General features: G+C 41.0%; 2 protein-coding genes across 7 annotated transcripts in view; one reads left to right on the top strand and one right to left on the bottom strand.

The window, feature by feature from the left end:
- cdk7 (cyclin-dependent kinase 7) overlaps positions 1 to 18,367 on the top strand; it is a 105,106-nt gene that overhangs the window by 4,191 nt on the left and 82,548 nt on the right. The window lies entirely within an intron of this gene.
- LOC129694988 (uncharacterized) lies at positions 1,465 to 18,314 on the bottom strand. 5 transcript variants are annotated; one of them, XM_055631751.1, is made up of 9 exons: positions 18,206 to 18,314; positions 16,817 to 17,038; positions 14,658 to 14,734; positions 13,747 to 13,829; positions 11,673 to 11,790; positions 11,101 to 11,237; positions 7,955 to 8,106; positions 5,514 to 5,631; positions 1,465 to 2,435 (listed from the first exon to the last, which is right to left on the bottom strand). In XM_055631751.1, exons 2-9 carry the CDS (start codon positions 17,032 to 17,034, stop codon positions 2,193 to 2,195), a joined length of 1,146 nt encoding a protein of 381 aa, XP_055487726.1. In that variant the 5' UTR covers positions 17,035 to 17,038; positions 18,206 to 18,314; the 3' UTR covers positions 1,465 to 2,192. The 5 variants fall into 5 exon arrangements, with proteins under 5 accessions (XP_055487726.1, XP_055487705.1, XP_055487716.1 ...); XM_055631730.1 differs by lacking the exon at positions 18,206 to 18,314 and adding an exon at positions 17,781 to 18,154; XM_055631741.1 differs by lacking the exon at positions 18,206 to 18,314 and adding an exon at positions 17,793 to 18,153.

Genomic DNA, 18,367 nt, shown 5'->3' with positions numbered 1-18,367 from the left:
ATCCCCCGGACACAAATTCTATTTAACACACAATTTACAAAGCCAATTAAACTACAAACGTGCACAACTTTGTAGTATGAGATGAAACCAGGACACCCAAAAAAAACCCACGTGGTCATGGGGAGAGCGTACAAACTCTGCCCAGACAGAACCCGCAGTGGAACGTGGGTCTCTGGTGCTGTAAGGCAGCAACTTTAGTCCTTTGCAAAAAAAAACAAAAAAAACCCCCAAAAACCCCCCCATGAATTTTAGATTTTTATTCTGAATGACTTGGAGCATGGATCTCGAGTTTAAAAGACCCATGAACCAGTAACTGACAGATAGAGCCAACTTATTATTATCATTTAATACGGTGGCCAAAATTGCATAGACAATGTGACCCATTGTGCCCGTGGCTTTCATTACATTTGGGTGTTTGTGGCACCATCCACACTAGCTTTGGTCTACGATGATGGCAACACAACACTGGATGCGACATATAACAAAAAGGAACTGCAGATTCTGGTTTATACCAAAGTTAGGCACAAAATGCTGGAGTAACTCAGCAGGTCAGGCAGCATCTCTGGAAAACATGGGTAGGCAACGTTACAGATCAGCATCCTTCTTCAGACTCAAGATTATTTGTAATGCTGTTGATGAAAATCTGATTAGGTGAACACCCTCTGCTTGAAAGGATCTCAGCTTTGAATCAAGCCATATAGTAGAGATGTTCAGTTACTAAGATCTCAGTTAGAATACACAGTAGAGAGCATGCTGACCGGTTGCATCGTGGCTTGGTTTGGCAATTTGAGCGCCCTGGAGAGGAAAAGACTACAAAAAATAGTAAACGCTGCCCAGTCCATCATCGGCTCTGACCTTCCTTCCATCGAGGGGATTTATCGCAGTCACTGCCTCAAAAAGGCCTGGCAGTATCATCAAAGTCCCACACCATCCTGGCCACACACTCATCTCCCTGCTACCTTCAGGTAGAAGGTACAGGAGCCTGAAGACTGCAACAACCAGGTTCAGGAATAGCTACTTCCCCACAGCCATCAAGCTATTAAACCTGGCTCGGACAAAACTCTGATTATTAATAACCACTTTCTGTTATTTGCACTTTACCAGTTTATTTATTCATGTGTGTATATATTTATATTATGGTATATGGACACATTTATCTGTTTTGTAGTAAATGCCTACTATTTTCTGTGTGCTTAAGCAAAGCAAGAATTTCATTGTCCTATACAGGGACACATGACAATAAACTCACTTGAACTTGAATAGACGTGAATATCACAAATATGAACAGAATGATAGAAATGTTCAGGCATTTTCAGCAGCATCTATGGACAGAAACAGGCTTCATGTCTCGTCCATGAAAAGTCATCACCGTGAAGCATTAATTCTCTTTCTCCTTAATTTCTCCTAGGAACCAATGCTTCTCAGAAAACGTGTTATACCGGATTTCCAGCATCCACACTTGCCTTTGGTTGTTATTGATTTAGGTTTATTATTGTTACATGTACCGAGATACAGCCAAAAGCTTTTGTTTGGTTATGGCAATGGGGGAGATGCATTTGCAACAAGAATGCCTCCTATTGCTCTGCAATATACATAGAACCAGAGCTTTGAGCGGTTTACACATATCTGAGCATTAAGGGAACTGACTGGGCATCAAAGAGGACAGCTCTAGACTCGTGACTGTAGGAGCAGCAGCAAAGTCATTAAGTTTAAATTCATTCCAGCACATCGTGTAATAGCAACATTATTAGGCTCAATGTGTTTCACTATTTTACAGGGAATTGAGGTACAGAGCTGCCACAATACAATTGAATACTGTTTGCGATCCTATGCAAGGTCCCAGCATAATTAGACCCACTTAATTATAAAAATCATTCAAAGGTTAAGATAATTTTAAAATAATAGTTTGGACATTTCACACAGCAGCAGTGATAAAATGCATCAAAACATTAATCCCAAGAAAGATTATCTCAAATAAATTAGTTATACAGAGCAGACAATAAGATCACAAGAATGTGTTCTAGATTCAGTTAAGGTTTAACATCAATATTGTTCTAGTTTGCAAACTAAAATGTTCCATGTCATTTAAGTAAAAAATTGAACATTCGAACAGGCATACACACTTTTAGAAAGTAATGTGGCATTGTTCCCACGATCCGATATGGAAGAAAATTATAATTGCAATTGTCCATTTAGTTGACACATGGGCCGGTGTAGATCGCCTTCAGTGCAAGTAATAATTTAACAACTGGTGTGCACAATGCTGTAATCACTGGCAGGCTGTAATACTGAAAGTAAAATGAGGCATCGTAGACTTTTATTAACCCAAATATTTTCAGAATCCCCCTTTTTGTTGGAGGAAGGCATCGGAATCGCCAATAGATAACAACGTCATGGTAGCAGCGAAGATCATGCCCCGATACTGCAAGGTCCGCCTGAAATGATGCAACAGGGTGATTAGGTTTCACCAGGGGACAACATTTTGGCGGCACAGTGGCGAAGTGGAAGAGCTCCTGCCTTACAGCGCCAGAGACATAGAAAATATGTGCAGGAGTAGGCCATTCGGCCCTTCGAGCCTGCACCGCCATTCAATATGATCATGGCTGATCATCCAACTCAGTATCCTATACCTGCCTTCTCTCCATAACCCCTGATCCATTTAGCCACAAGGCCCACATCAAATTCCCTCTTAAATATAGCCAATGAACTGTGGCCTCAACTACCTTCTGTAGCAGAGAATTCCACAGATTCACCACGCTCTGTGTGAAAAATGTTTTTCTCATCTCGGTCCTAAAAGACTTCCCCCCTTATCCTTAAACTGTGACCCCTTGTTCTGGACTCCCCCAACATTGGGAACAATCTACCTGCATCTAGCCTGCCCAACCCCTTAAGAATTTTGTAAGTTTCTATAAGATCACCCCTCAATCTTCTAAATTCTAGCGAGTACCCTGCCAGAGTGCTGTCTGTACGGAGTTTGTACGCTCTCTCCGTGACCGCGTGGGTTTTCTCCGGGTGCTCCGGTTTCCACCCACACTCCAACCACGTACAGGATTGTAGGTTAGCTGGTTTTGGTAAAATAGTAAATTGTCCCTAGTGTGTGTGGGACAGTGTTGGTGTATGGAGATCGCTGGTCGGCAGAGACTCAATGGGCCTAAGGGCCTATTTCCGCGCTGTATCAAATCCAAATCATACTCAACAAGAATGGATTTCAGATATATTCAAAATGATTTTACACCTCTGCTGCAATATTGATCTTTAATAAGTTAATTTTATTCTATTGAAGTTACAATGCTAGAGAACAAAATTAGAATTAAAGTGAGAATATGCAACATAATTAATTTGATATTGTTACTTCCCCTTTCCTAGACAATTCCCTGCACCACAAGACCAAGAGATTGGTGAACTTTTAATTAATTTTAATGTAACTGTGCTATTCTGAACATAGTTCTTTTGCACAGAGTTGAACCAGTGCTATTTTTACACATTGTGTGGGCCTTTACGTGACTGTATCTTACTCTGAATGGCAGGTTATTTACTGGAAGAAAAAACAGTATTATTCATTCTCATCATCAGCCGTCCCAAGCACACAGCATCAACATTCATCTTGCTTCATCTGACAGCTCATTTATTAACCATTATGTACAGCATTTTTATTTATTTATTTATTTATTTTTTAAAGTGAAATGGCTTTCTCACAATATACTGGATTTAAAAGCGTCAGTATAATTGCCATGCATGCTGATTGCACATTATGCCTGTTTGCATTCAAGAAATTACATCTGTAATTCTTTCAATGTAAAAACTCCTACCAGTGAATAATTGAAGATTAATTTGATTTCTAAAAAAAATAATTGATTAATTTCCACTGGGATGTAGAGTCATAGAGTGGAAAACAGGCCCTTCGGCCCAACTTGCCCAGGCTGGCCAACATGTCCCAGCTATACTCGTCCCACCTGCCTGAGCTTGGGCCAAATCCCTCCAAACCTGTCCTATCCTCATCAGGCAGCTTTTCCCCCCCATACACCCACCACCCTTTGTGTGGCAATGTTATCCCTCTGATTCCTATTAAATATTTTCCTTTACATCTTGAACCCATGTACTCAATTCCCCTACTCTGGGCAAGAGACTGTGCATCTACCTGATCTATTCCTCTCATGATTTTATACACTATAAGATCACCCATCATCCTCATGCATTCCAAGGAGTAGCTATAGCTCACACCCTCTGGTCCTGGCAACATAAATCTTCCATGAACCCTTTCAAGCTTGACAGTATCTTTCCTATACCATGGTGCAAGAACTGAACACAATATTCTAAATGCAGTCTCACCAACTTCTTATACAACTGCAACATGACCTCCCAACTTCTATACTCCATACTCTGACTGATGAAGGCCAATGTGCCAAAAGGCTTTTTGACCACCTTATCTACCTGCGACTTGACCTTCACGGAGCCATGCACCTGCACTCCTAGATCCCTCTGCCCAGATGCCTGCCATATATTGTGTAGTTCCTGCCCTTGTTAGACATTCCAAAATGCAACAACTCTCACTTCTACGTATTAAATTCCGTCAACCATTCCTCAGCCCACCTGGCCAATCGATCCAGATCTTGTTGCAATCGTTCACAACCATCTTCACTATCTGCAAAACTGCCCAATTGTAGCATCAGCAAAGTTGCTAATCTTCCAAATCATTGATGTAGATGACAAACAGGTCAGGAGTTTTTAACAGATTTAACAGTTTGGCTCCCTTTTCTTCTCAGAAACCTATAAATCTCTCGGGGATCAACAGGCCATGTTGACGCAGATGTAATAATAACACAAGTAGTTTTACAGGGATTTCTTTAGCTCTAGATTTTATGCTCCTGCATTTGACATTCAAAAAGTAAAATACTTCATATATGAATATACATAAAAACATATATAAAATACAGATATGAGCAGTATTGAGCCGATATGTAAGGAAGGTTGGCGTTGGAGAGGGTCCAGAGGAGGCTTACAAGAATGATCCCAGGAATGATTGGGTTAATATATGATTAATGTTTGACTGCACTGGGCCTGTACTCACTATAGAGTTTAGAGATGAGGGGTCACCTCCTTGACATTCACCAAATAGTGGCAGTCCTGGATAGAGTGGATGTGGAGAGGGTGTTTCCATTAGTGGGTGAGTCTAGGTCGAGGGCACAGCCTCAAAATGTTCCTTTATGAAGGAGTTGAGGAGGAATTTCTTTAGACAGAGGGAGGTGAATCTGTGCAATTCATTGCCACCGATATCTGTGGAGGCCATTGGGTACTTTTTTTTTTTTTTAAAGCAGAGATTGACAGATTCTTGATTAGTAAGGGTTGAGGGAAGAAGGCAGGAGCAGGAAAAATAGATCAGCCATGATTGATTGGCACAGTAGAGTGGATGGGCCGAATGGCCTAATTCTGCTCCAAGGACTTACGAACGTCCTGCTAGTCTCCTATGTTATGCATATGTTAAAGTTGATGAAGTAATAAATTATGTCCCCTACCAGTTCTTCTATTAATCTGTACACCGCTCCTTCAATTGCATGTTCAAGATTGTGAGCAGCAATCAGCAGCTTCATCATAAGCAAGGTCCATGATGCAGCAACAACCAGCAGAACCAACCTATTTAAGAGAATTAAAAATCACCAACAATAATGATTTTGTCAACATAGCTTTTTAATGCAACACTTGGGCAAAACATTTGAGCATGATGGAATATTTCAAACAGCAAAAAACGCTGTAAGTCATCAGCAGGCCAGGCAGTAGAGAAAAGCAGCCAATACCTCTGCAGATGCTGATTTACACCATGTTACACTCTGTATGGGCTAATGTCTACCACAGCCCCATGCACATGGCATCCCAGAATTATGTATTAGTGGACATCATATTAGACCAATCAAGTAGCCATCGGGAGTTCTTCCGAAATGCCTCTCCAAGCTTTATCGCAGCCTGTATTTTGTACAATAATCAATCATTGGTTACAAAGTGCTACAGGATATTCTGAAGTTCTGAAAAAACTACATAAATGCAAGATTTTCTTTGTTAATTATTTCCTGTGCTAAGTATGTTGGTGACATCTAGTGTTGGTATAAAGGATCCTCAAGAAAATTGTGCAATTACCACAAGACAGTGAAAGCTTTCAGATCGTGTTGCATGAAAAAACAAAAAACAAAATCAATCTTGTTTTAAAGTAAAAGTCATTGAGAAATCCGAATATCTTACTGCGAAATCAGTAAACAACCTGTCCCTGGTATTGGCAGCTCCTTGGAAAACTTCAATTAATGCTGGACGACAATAATTAATATGGATCTTCAAAGCACACTTTAATTGAATTATGTTAAATCTAAGAACGTTGCATAAACCTTTACTACACCATGGAGAATTACAAGGAAGTCAGCATAGACACTGTGGGCCAATGGGACTGTTCCTGTGCTGCACCGTTTCATTTTCCATTGCCACATTATGATGCAACTGGAAGGTACACAAAAATGCTGGAGAAACTCAGCGGGTGCAGCAGCATCTATGGAGCGAAGGAAATAGGTAACGTTTTGGGCCAAAACCCTTCTTCAATTATGATGCAACGGATTGGTTTCAATGGGTCATGGATAAAATATTTGAGGAGATAGAGTCATAGGGTTATACAGCGTAGAGACAGGCCCTTCAGCCCAACTTTTCCACACCAATTAACATGTACCATTTGACTAGTCTCACCTGCCTGCATTGGCCCATACCCCTCTAAACCCGTCACATCCATTGTACCCATCTAATTGCTTCTTAAAAAGTTGCAACAGTCCCTGCCTCAACTACCTCCTTTGGCAGCTTGTTTCATACGCCCACCAACCCTTGTGCAAAAAAAGTTACCACTCAGATTCCTATAAAATCTTTTCCCTTCACTTTAAACCTATGCCCTCTTGCTCAATGTGTCAAAAGCCTTTTTGACCACCTGCACCACCACCCTCAAGGAACTTAAGAATTTTATCAAATTCTACTAATTTCAGGAACGAACATAACTAATCTACACACTTTCAAATTCATGCCTAGGTGTTGAATATTGCTGGCACTGCTAACGTTCATTATCTATTCCTAATAGTCCCGAAGCAAATCTAGGCTCTGGAATCCAAGGTAGATATGGCATCACATAAAACCAAGAGGAACAGGAGCAAGTCTTTTGTTTAAGAAAGAAGTGCAGATGCTGGAAATAATCAAAGGTCGAAAAAATACTGGAGAAACTCAGCGGGTGAGGCAGCGTCTATGGAGCGATGGAATAGGTGACGTTTCGGTGAGAGACCCTTCTTCAGTCTTTCAATCCTCAAGCCTGCTTCACCATTCAATCAAAGCATGATCCAACATTCCCAAAATCCATGTTCCTGATCTTTACCATAATCCTAGACTCCCTCGCAGATTAGAAATCTATCACAGCCTTAAATGTACACAAGGACTCCCCACAACCATGTGTAAAGAGTCACATAATCTCATAACACTTCAGGAGAAAAAAAATTCTTCCCCAATTCAATCATAAATGGGCATGCCCCCTTATTTCGTTTAGAGATACAGGACGGAACCAGGCCCTTCAGCCTACCGAGTTCGCACTGACCAGCAATCCCCGCACATTAACACTATCCTACACACACTGGGGACAATTTACACATATACCAAGCCAATTAACCTACAAACCTGTACATCTTTGAAGTGTGGGAGGAAACCGAAGATCCCGCAGAAAACCCACGCGGTTACGGGGAGAACGTACAAAAAGCACCCATGGTCGGGATCGATCCTGGCCAAGGCAGCAACTCAATTGCAGACCTTAATTTCATTGAGATTGCTCAAGCACACTCGTTACAAGCATCAGAAGCCAAATCACTATCTCTGACCTGCGCGTTTGCTAGGTTCTATGACCATGGCTCTCCGTTTTGGAGACAGACGGTTTAAAGAATGGGCAACTTACCATTTCTTTGTTCTCTTTGGAGTGAGCCTGCTTTTCTGAATCATGTTATCTGCGAGGTAGTAAAGCAGTATCATTATCCCAGCAACATACAGCAGTACATATAGAATGAAGGTCACACGAAAGGGTGCTTCAAATTGCCATTGAATCTTATCCTGTAGTTCAACAAATTACAAAATAAGACAGGATAAGACAGTTGAATGCCTGGGCCTCAGCTATTTACAATCTCTAAATATATTTTGGTTGATGTCTAAATTGCATGGTTCCCATGCTTGCAGAAGGAATACAAACCACAAGGAAGAGAAAGGGTTTTAGAAGAAAATAAACGAGTGGATGAGAAAGTAGCAGTTAGAATATACCCATGGAGAAAAGTGAAAAGCAGAATATTTTGAAAAGTATAGCATGTAAAATTATTCCGTAGGGTGCACGGTGGCGCAGTGGTAAAGTCACTACTTTACAGTGCCAGGTTTGATCCCGACTATGGGTGTTTGTCTGTAAGGAGTTTGTACATTCTCCCCGTGACCCTGACGGTTTTCCCTCGGTGCTACGGTTACCTTTCAACATTTCCCTTGTCTAGCTCCCTAAAATGATCTGATGATATGGGTAAATGAAGGGGATGAGGTCCTATAAGCCAGATATAGAGTTAGGAAGCAAATTAAGCCGATGAACCTCAGAGTTATGACAGGATATTTCCAGTGTCATGTTCCAGTCAAAGAAGAAATAGAAGGATAAATGAGATAAATCCACAGCTTGACAAATGGTGCAAGTGGTGGGATAAAAGTTTGTGCTGTATTGATACTGCTTTTGGAGTTAAAAACAGTAGTGGAACCTACCAACAGTGACGGTGATATTGGAGGATGGCATGACACAGGAAATTAGAGGTATATGCAATAAGAATACTACAGTAATCATGGGGTGACTTTAATCTTCAAATAATTTGGGCTAACTAAATTAGTAACAATGCTTGCAGGGAGAATTTCTGGAGTCCATGCAGGATAGCTCTCTTGACAATACTACGAGGAATCTACTGCATAATGGGCTATACTAGATTGGGTATCCATGATTAAAATGCAGGTGCAGCAGGCAGTGAAGAAAGCGAATGGTATGTTAGCTTTCATAGCAAAAGGATTTGAGTATAGGAGCAGGGAGGTTCTACTGCAGTTGTACAGGGTCTTGGTGAGACCACACCTGGAGTATTGCGTGCAGTTTTGGTCTCCAAATCTGAGGAAGGACATTATTGCCATAGAGGGAGTGCAGAGAAGGTTCACCAGACTGATTCCTGGGATGTCAGGACTGTCTTATGAAGAAAGACTGGATAGACTTGGTTTATACTCTCTAGAATTTAGGAGATTGAGAGGGGATCTTATAGAAACTTACAAAATTCTTAAGGGGTTGGACAGGCTAGATGCAGGAAGATTACTCCCGATGTTAGGGAAGTCCAGGACAAGGGGTCACAGCTTAAGGATAAGGGGGAAATCCTTTAAAACCAAGATGAGAAGAACTTTTTTCACACAGAGAGTGGTGAATCTCTGGAACTCTCTGCCACAGAGGGTAGTCGAGGCCAGTTCATTGGCTATATTTAAGAGGGAGTTAGATGTGGCCCTTGTGACTAAGGGGATCAGGGGGTATGGAGAGAAGGCAGGTACGGGATACTGAGTTGGATGATCAGCCATGATCATATTGAATGGCGGTGCAGGCTCGAAGGGCCTACTCCTGCACTTACTTTCTATGTTTCTATGTCTAAAACGGAAAGTAGGGATATTATTATATCCAGGTTGAAATGCAAATTGGCCTGAAAATGCAAAAAATTTGAATTCAGCAAAAGAGAACCAAGGGATTAATTAAAGTGAGAACGGAGCATGAACACTAGCTTGCGGGGAACATGAAAACTGACTGTGAAAGCTTCTATATCTATACGAGGAGAAAAAAGACTGACAAGGTCAAATGTAGGTTTCTTATGTAGTCAGGAATAGGCACATTTATAATGGTGAGCTAATTTATAATAATCCATGTGTTCCTTTGAGAAGACAATATCAAATTCTATGGCATTGCCAATTGGTTGTGATAATTAGTTACTGACAACACAGGGCAGGAGAACATTGTATAAAGTTACATGAATCATGTTCAGAATTTTAAATAGTACACATCCCACGTCAATTCCCAGCATGTTATGATATGCAGAATTCTGCCAACCACCTACGCAGCACAACTTTCATGTAAGGAATTTACTTTACTAGAACAGTGCCAGTGGGACAGCGCAGTGGTAGAGTTGCTCTCTTACAATGCCGAAGACCCAGGTTCGAACCTGACTATGGCTGCTGTCTGTATGGAATTTGTATATTCTCTATGTGTCTGCGTGGGTTTCCACCGGGTGCTCTGGTTTCTTACCACACTCCAAAGACATGCAGATTAGTAGGCTTTGTTAAAATTATAAATGGTCCCTGGTGTGTAGGATAGTGCTAATAATGTACGAGGATTGCTGGTCGGCACAAACTTGGTGGGTTGATGGGCCCGTTTCCATGCTGTATCTCTAAACTAAAGTTAGGAATGGGCAATAAATGCTGGCCTTATTGCTGGTCACACCCTGTCGTCTAATGATAATGGGGTTAGCCATTTAAGAATTTGGAGAAATGGCCTCTATGGTAGGGCAGTGAGCCCTTGGAATTCTCCACCAGAGTAAGCTGTTGAAACCAAATTATTAACAATATTCAGGGAGTTGAATATTGAGACTAGAGGAATATTGATTCCTCTAGTCTTAGGACTAGAGGAATCAAGGGACACAGGGAGAAAGTTACTGAATTTGGGTGATCTGCCATAATCATATTGAATGTTGGAGCAGGCTGAAAGCTGAGTGACCAATTTCCACACCCATTTCTTTTTTTTTTTTTTAAATACAAGAACAAAGATTATTTTGGATCCTTTATATTGATTTGAGAGAGCATATGGGTTCTTTGTTTAATGTCTTTGCATATATTTGGCATCAGCTTTATAAAAAATAACTTTCCAACTCAGAAACAAGAGACCTGCGTATACTAGCTAATTCAGAAGCCACACAAACGTTGGATTGCCCACTTCATATAAATGCAACTAGAGTTGTTGGTAAGGATAAAAATAAAAAAGCCCAAACTTTCCATTTCTGCATTACTCACCAATAAATTCCAGAAATCTTTGTGCCACCTTATGAGTGATTGATTGAGGGCTGGTTCTGAGTGGCTCGAAATGGAATGGTCTCTGTGGAATGCTCTCACTTTCCCGCTATAGAGATTTAAACGTAAAAGTAATGGGCCTGCAAAAACATGTTCAATTATTAACATGGGGGTCATGATGACATTATGTTCCATTAAAATTAATATAAAAGAAAATTGCTCAAAGCAGGAAGAACCATGCAGTAGGTGGCTTCTACTAGGATCAGATATTCAAATATGAGTGCAAGCACAAATAAACAAAATGATTAACAAGGCATCCCTGAATTATTTTCAGAAATCATGTACAATCAGAGTTTGGAAAATTCAATAGTTACATAAAACAATTTGTTCTGATAAAAAGTAAATGAGATTAAATGAATTCAAAACATTGAATTTAGTATGCATTTTCATCAATTTCCATAGGAGAGATATTTTGGTGAGAAAAATCTTTATCGTCACCTCCTATTAGGTGAAAAAAAGTCAAAATGGAAGAAGGAATAATTTAAATATTAATTTAGTGACAAAATGAAACGTACCATGCAGATATTCAAACATGATGAAAACAGCAACACTTAGCAGCAAAGATGTTATAGCTAGACTAATCACTTCGCCTTTAGTAAGTCTCATATTGTCCATTTCTGGCCATAAACTAATCTGTAAATAAAGAAAATGAATTATTAAATGCTAATGATAGTAACAAGCTTTATTTTTTTTTTAATCAGTTATTCTTTAAATATTTTTCTGCTAATCAACATGAAGAACTTCTCTGCTTAGAGTGGATCTACTTTTACCTCATTTAACTTGGGCAGACCCCACATGAATATTGACTTCTCTAACTTCAAGTAACCCTTGATTTTCCCATCTCTCCACATTCCTAGTTCTTCGACCAGTTTGACTGCCCCCTTGATTAAATTATATCTGTTTGCTTCATTGTCACCTTCTCCTAGCTAACAATGATCTATTCTACATTTTCCTCAATGCTCACCCCCTTTGATGTCTCACGTTCACACCGTACACTTCTGTGTGTCCGTCTCCCGACTCTCAGTCTGAAGAAGGGTCTCGACCCGAAACTTCACACATTCCTTCTATCCAGTGATGCTGCCTGTCCTGCTGACTTACTGCAGCAATTTGTGTCTATCTTCGGTGTAAACAAGCATCTGCAGTTCCTTCCTTTACATTTCTTCTCTCCAGATTAAGAATAGCAGGGCGAATAAACTGTATAGGAACAAACTGGTGATGCTAGTTTATACCGAAGATAGAAACAAAATGCTGAAGTAACTCAGCGGGTCAGGCAGCATCTCCAGAGCCACCTATTCCTTTTCTCCAGAGTTGCCGCCTGACACACCAAGTTACACCAGCATTGTGTCTATCTAGGCCTAACATACAAACATTATTCTACTCTTCATTATAATATCTTAGCATCAACACCAGGATGCCATATTTGCATCTCAAGTTTTCACAAATTAAATTCAGACCTTTTGTTCCACACTTGAGAATTTATTTTGTAAGAGCACAGTCGATGTCAGATTGAACTTCAACATCAGAAAGATTCTGGTCTACATCCAAAACTGATTCACCTGTCTGTTTTCAATGAGAGGGCATGAAGGGATCCAACCCTCTGGAATGGCATGGTCAGCAAGGAAGGAGTAGGGAAGGCCAACTCCAACAGACCCCTTCCCTTGGCAAATGATTGGAGCTACAGCCCGATCATAATGAACAACCTATTCTGTTAAAGGGATTAGCACACAAAACATTATGGAAACAACCCCAGTGTAAGCACTTATCCAAGCAAGGGGCTGTAAAAGGTATCGACAGCATCTGCACAGATAACTGCCACTGCCTAATTTTCTCTATCACCTCTATCAACCTGGCCCCAAAACATCAGCGCCAACATTGCAAGAGGACTGAAGGTGTCAAAAACTCCATAAAGGAAGCTCCTTTCATAACAAGCCTCATTTACAACATATCACTCCCATCCCAGGAGTTACAAACTGTCCACAGCTCACTGACTGTTCAGATTCTGAAGACCACCAGAACTGGATGCCGAGGAGAGATTTCTGGCTTCTCTATTACAAAATCTATCAACTCAGTAAAACAGCAGACCTAAGGTTACATGGTAGTTAAAAGGCTTCCCTTTATTATGCACACATTTTAAAAGTATTTTTGTTTTAAAGTACATTAGTAAATATGGATAACTTTGCAAGTTCATGATTCCTCAAACTAAAAAGGCACTACATTGCACTATTTTAATAATACATGGTTAACGGATAATGGATGTCCTACAGTGAATTTGAGGGCATAAATGTTGAACATTTTAACAAATATACAAGACCTTCAGTTTATGTTAATGTTTGGATCTCTTACTAAGAGCACAAATATATTTGATTCATTTTAGAACACTACTCATGTGCAGGTAGATGGGAATGCAGAGCCGAGGTTTGAATTTGATCAGCAATGATATTAAATGTCAGTGCAGATGCAAGGGGCCTACTCTTGTTCCGAGCTAGTGTGAATGAATGAGAATCCGAGATCCCCTTTTGGATGTTACCAATACATTCACAGGGAATTTGCAAATAGCAAATCTATAATTATTGCAAAATAAATACTTACTCCACCGCCTATAGGAAACTTGTCCACCGCAGATTTTGCTTTTAGATGTTTTTCTTGTAAAATCTTTTGTTTCTGCTGAAGACCTGATTCATAAAATTAAGAGCCTTCATTTTTACTTCACAAGTCACAAGTCTGGAAACATTTATTAATTTTTCGTTAACGGTTGGGTAGTTTTAAAAATGCGATTCGTGCAACTAGTGGAAATAAAAAGCTACGTTAGATAACCAAATACATTTTAGTACTTTTTAAATTAATAAGCAAAAGCTCCGACTAGTTTTCCTGCAAGAAGTGAGCAGTTATGATTTCTGCTTGTTGATTGGTCCACATTCCATTGGTAGATGTCCCATTTACCAATTTCTACAGCTGCACTTTAATTTAAAATGTGGAGAAATAAGAAAGCACGTCAGGCAGCATCTCTGGAGGTGACGTTTTGGAAGTAGAGTGGGGATACAGGAGGTAGAGGGCCAGAACAAAACAGAGCCAGCAACAGATGGCCAAGGCAGTAGTAGGAATTCTCTTCTCTTACTACTGCACTGGTATCTCACTTAATATTTAGATGCTTTCTTAGCAATTAGAGAAATAATGGAATCAGTGCTAGAAGGGGTTATTATAGCATTAAACATAGTTTATCCAGTTTTATTCTCGGATTTAAAGATACTAGATACAATTTGGTATTTTGGCAAGCCACTTCAGATGCCATTTAAAAATCAACCAGAATTACATAGTCCAACAGGGCAAGAATGGCAGATTTTCTTATCCTCCCCCCCCCCGTAAATTTCTAACATGCTAAACCAGTAGGCAAAAATGCCAGAGCTTTTATGCAGGGTTTGAGATTGAGACCCAAGGGTTTAAATATCCTACTTTTATGGCATTTCACTTAAGACTCACATTTTGTCAAACTACCAACTCACCTGGTGTCATTCTAAGCATTGCAAGGTTTGGGCTGACTGCTTTTTCTGACTTCTTGTGGCTGTTTTCAACACTGGAGCTGCACAATATACAAAAGAAAATTTAATGCACATTGTGTCTCCCATTAATGTAGATCAGGACTGGATAAATAATGGTTCTTACACCAACATCAGGGGAATGCCTTTTACCACCCTCCAAAACAAAACACAACCATTGAACACGACAATCATTTTCCTGTTAACTAGCCAACGACATATCCACTCTATCCACGTCGCTTTTATTTCATATGCTTCGACTCTGCGGATAAGCTAGTTATGCGGCATCTTATCAAACATTTTCTGGAAGTCCACATATCACCTCAACTGAATTACACTCCTCAGGTAAATATGTTTCGAACAAAATATTCTATTAAAGATAGACACAAAATGCTGGAATAACAGCGGGAAAGGCAGTATCCCTGGAGAAAAGGAACGGGTGATGTTTCAGCTCAAGACCCTTCTTCAGACACAGAGCGATGGGGGAAGTCTAGAAATATGGCGATGCAAGGTGCAAAAATGACACCCGAATCAGCCTGAAGAAGGGTCTCGATCCAAAACATCACGCATTCCTTCTCTCCAGAGATGCTGCCTGTCCCTGCTGAGTTACTCCAGCATTTTGTGTCTACCTGCAAAAACAACAGATCAAAGCAGATAAGGAAATGTAGCAATTTTATTCATTGTTAGCTCTGGGGATGGTGACCAGGAGGCATATAATCAGTACAATTTATTAGGACAGTGAAACTAGTCGGACAACTAGGGTGGGGGAGTGACAGAGAGGGAAAGCAAGGTGTAGATTGGTTAAGAAGGAACTACAGATGCTGGAAAATCAAAGGTAGACAAAAATGCTGGAGAAACTCAGCGGGTGAGGCAGCATCTTTGGAGCGAAGGAAATAGGCAACGTTTCGGGCCGAAACCCTTCTTCAGACTTAGATTCGTTACTTCACTTACTAACCAATGTAGTACTTTATTATTAGAAGCTCCGCCTACTACACTGTTCATATTATCGCAACCCAACTTGTGCTGGCAGTCCATGCTGCTCCACAGCAGAAGTAGTGCATTATATGTGTTTTTCAATACTGTTGTACCATGTTCGTGAGTATGACTGGGTCATTCGACACAAGGGTTACTTGAAGTTAGAGAAATCAATATTCATACCGCTGGGTTGTAAGCAGCCCAAGCAAAATATGAGATGCTTTTCCTCCAATTTGAGTTGGGTCTCACTCAGACAGTGGAGGAGACCCAAGATTGAAAGATCAGTGTGGGAATGGGATGGGAAGTAAAAGTGTTTAGCAACCGGGAGATTGCATAGGCCTAGGCATACTGAGCGGAGGTGTTCAGTGAAACGATCACCGAGCCTGCGCTTGGTCTTGCCGATATATAGGAGCCCACACCTTTCCTATATGAAATATTGTATTAAATTTGTTAAAAATAACCCACTCTTAACAATAGTTAGCATGGATCCGGAAGAAGGTTTTGCTTGAGCAATCACCAACATTGAGGATTAGACACCTCAATGGAATCCCCAAAATCTTTGTGGAGTATGGATTTTCGAAAAAATGTTTCACAAAACTCAATATGAAAGGGGGGGGGGGGGGGGGGGGGGGGGGGATTTCACAACGAAAACTTACCAAGCAGTGAAAAGCATGGGTAGATGTGGAGAGGATGTTTCCACTATTGGGAGACTCAAGGACCAGAGGCTACATCATCAGAATAAAAGGATGTACCTTTAGAAAGAAGATGAGGAGGAATTTCTTTAATCAGAGGGTGGGTGGTGTATCTGTGGAATTAATTGCCGGAGAATGCCATGGAGGCCAAGGCATATTTAAAGCGGAGATAGACCAATTATTGATTAATAAGAATGTCAAAGGTTACAGGGAGAAAGCAGGAGAATGGGGTTGAGAGGGCAAGATAGATCAGTCATGACTGAATGGCAGAGTAGAATCGATGGGCCAAACGGCCTAAGTCTGGTCCTTTGACATGAACACTAGTTAAGTTGAAAACCAAGTGATTTTATAAATAGCCTAGAGAAATATTAAATGGTTGACATGAAAAAAGAATGAGCAATCAATAGGGGAATTATTTTGAAATAGAGGACTTTTTCTATATTTAGCTATGGTACTTACATTAGATGATCAAGTGCGTTTGAAATTAAGGGCGTTACCAATCGATGACGTGGAGTATGAGAGATTTTCCCCTTTTCATTCGGAGTTCCCATGTTTTTCCTTCTGTTTGCAAAGAGTGGCTGAGAATTTATTTGTATTCCTGTATTGAGGTTCATATATCCACGGCATGGAGTGCCATCTCCTTCCCGTAATCCGCTTGGTCTAAGAGTTGGAGCCATAAACCTAGAAAAATAAAATCATAGTTGAAGACAAAAATTACTAAAGTACTTAACTTATGCGTTATATGGTCACTATTAGTTCAAGGTTAAGTGCGTTTATTGTCATGTGTCCCTGTATAGGACAATGAAATTCTTGCTTTGCTTAAGCACACAGAAAATAGTAGGCATTTACTACAAAACAGATAAATGTGTCCATATACCATGATATAAATATATGCAGCACACATGAATAAATAAACTGGTAAAATGCAAATAACAGAAAGCGGTTATTAATAATCAGAGTTTTGTCCGAGCCAGGTTTAATAGCCTGATGGCTGTGGGGAAGTAGCTGTTCCTGAACCTGGTTGTTGCAGTCTTCAGGCTCCTGTACCTTCTACCTGAAGGTAGCGGGGAGATGAGTGTGTGGCCAGGATGGTGTGGGTCCTTGATGATACTGCCAGCCTTTTTGAGGCAGCGACTGCGATAAATCCCCTCGATGGAAGGTCAGAGCCGATGATGGACTGGGCAGTTTTACTACTTTTTGTAGTCTTTTCCTCTCCAGGGCGCTCAAGTTGCCGAACCAAACCACGATGCAACCGGTAGAAGTTAGAGAGAGTCTTCCTTGACAAACCGACTCTCCATAATCTTCTCAGGAAGTAGAGCCGCTGATGAGCTTTCTTGATAACTGAGTTATTAAGTGGCAGTAATAAATATCAGCAGGAAACAGTCATATTGCCCGGTCGAATGATCACCTCACTGACCGTTACCTCTCCACATACCGTCCAGTGTCCAGTCCAAGCGTTCTTCTTCTTTCGTGTGGCGTGCACAGACTAAAGTGTTGGACAACTTGTTCTATTTGATCTTCCGTTTGTGCACGACGAGTTGATTGCATTAGTCGAAACAGGGCAGACCACGTGAAGGTTGCAATCTTCCACCCCGGCCCAAGCGTTGATGCCCCTTCACACACCGTCCTGTCCGACCGTTGTCGTCTTGCCTGGTGTTAGACGCGATAGTTGGCCTCCACACAACTGGTTCGGTCACGACCGTTGCAGCCGTTCACACACCGTTCATCTCATTGAGACGTTTACCGGGCCCCACACACACCGTTGGACTCCACAACTCGTCCGCCCCACACTCCGACCGAAGGGCCGAATGGCCTACTCCTGCACCTAATTTCTATGTTCACACTCACCATCTATGTCCGGCACGGTATTTGGCCTCCCGTTTCAAATTTCAACCGTCCCGCCTCGCGCCGCTGTCAATCACCCCCGGAGAGAGAGGCGCGTCCTGCTGATTGACATCACTCTCATCCAATCGGAGCATTGATCCGCCTGAGATCCCGCCCCGGAACTCC

This window comes from Leucoraja erinacea, chromosome 3, assembly GCF_028641065.1.
Source record: "Leucoraja erinacea ecotype New England chromosome 3, Leri_hhj_1, whole genome shotgun sequence".
Lineage (NCBI taxonomy): Eukaryota > Metazoa > Chordata > Chondrichthyes > Rajiformes > Rajidae > Leucoraja > Leucoraja erinaceus.
This window is presented reverse-complemented; position numbering and strand designations above follow the sequence as displayed.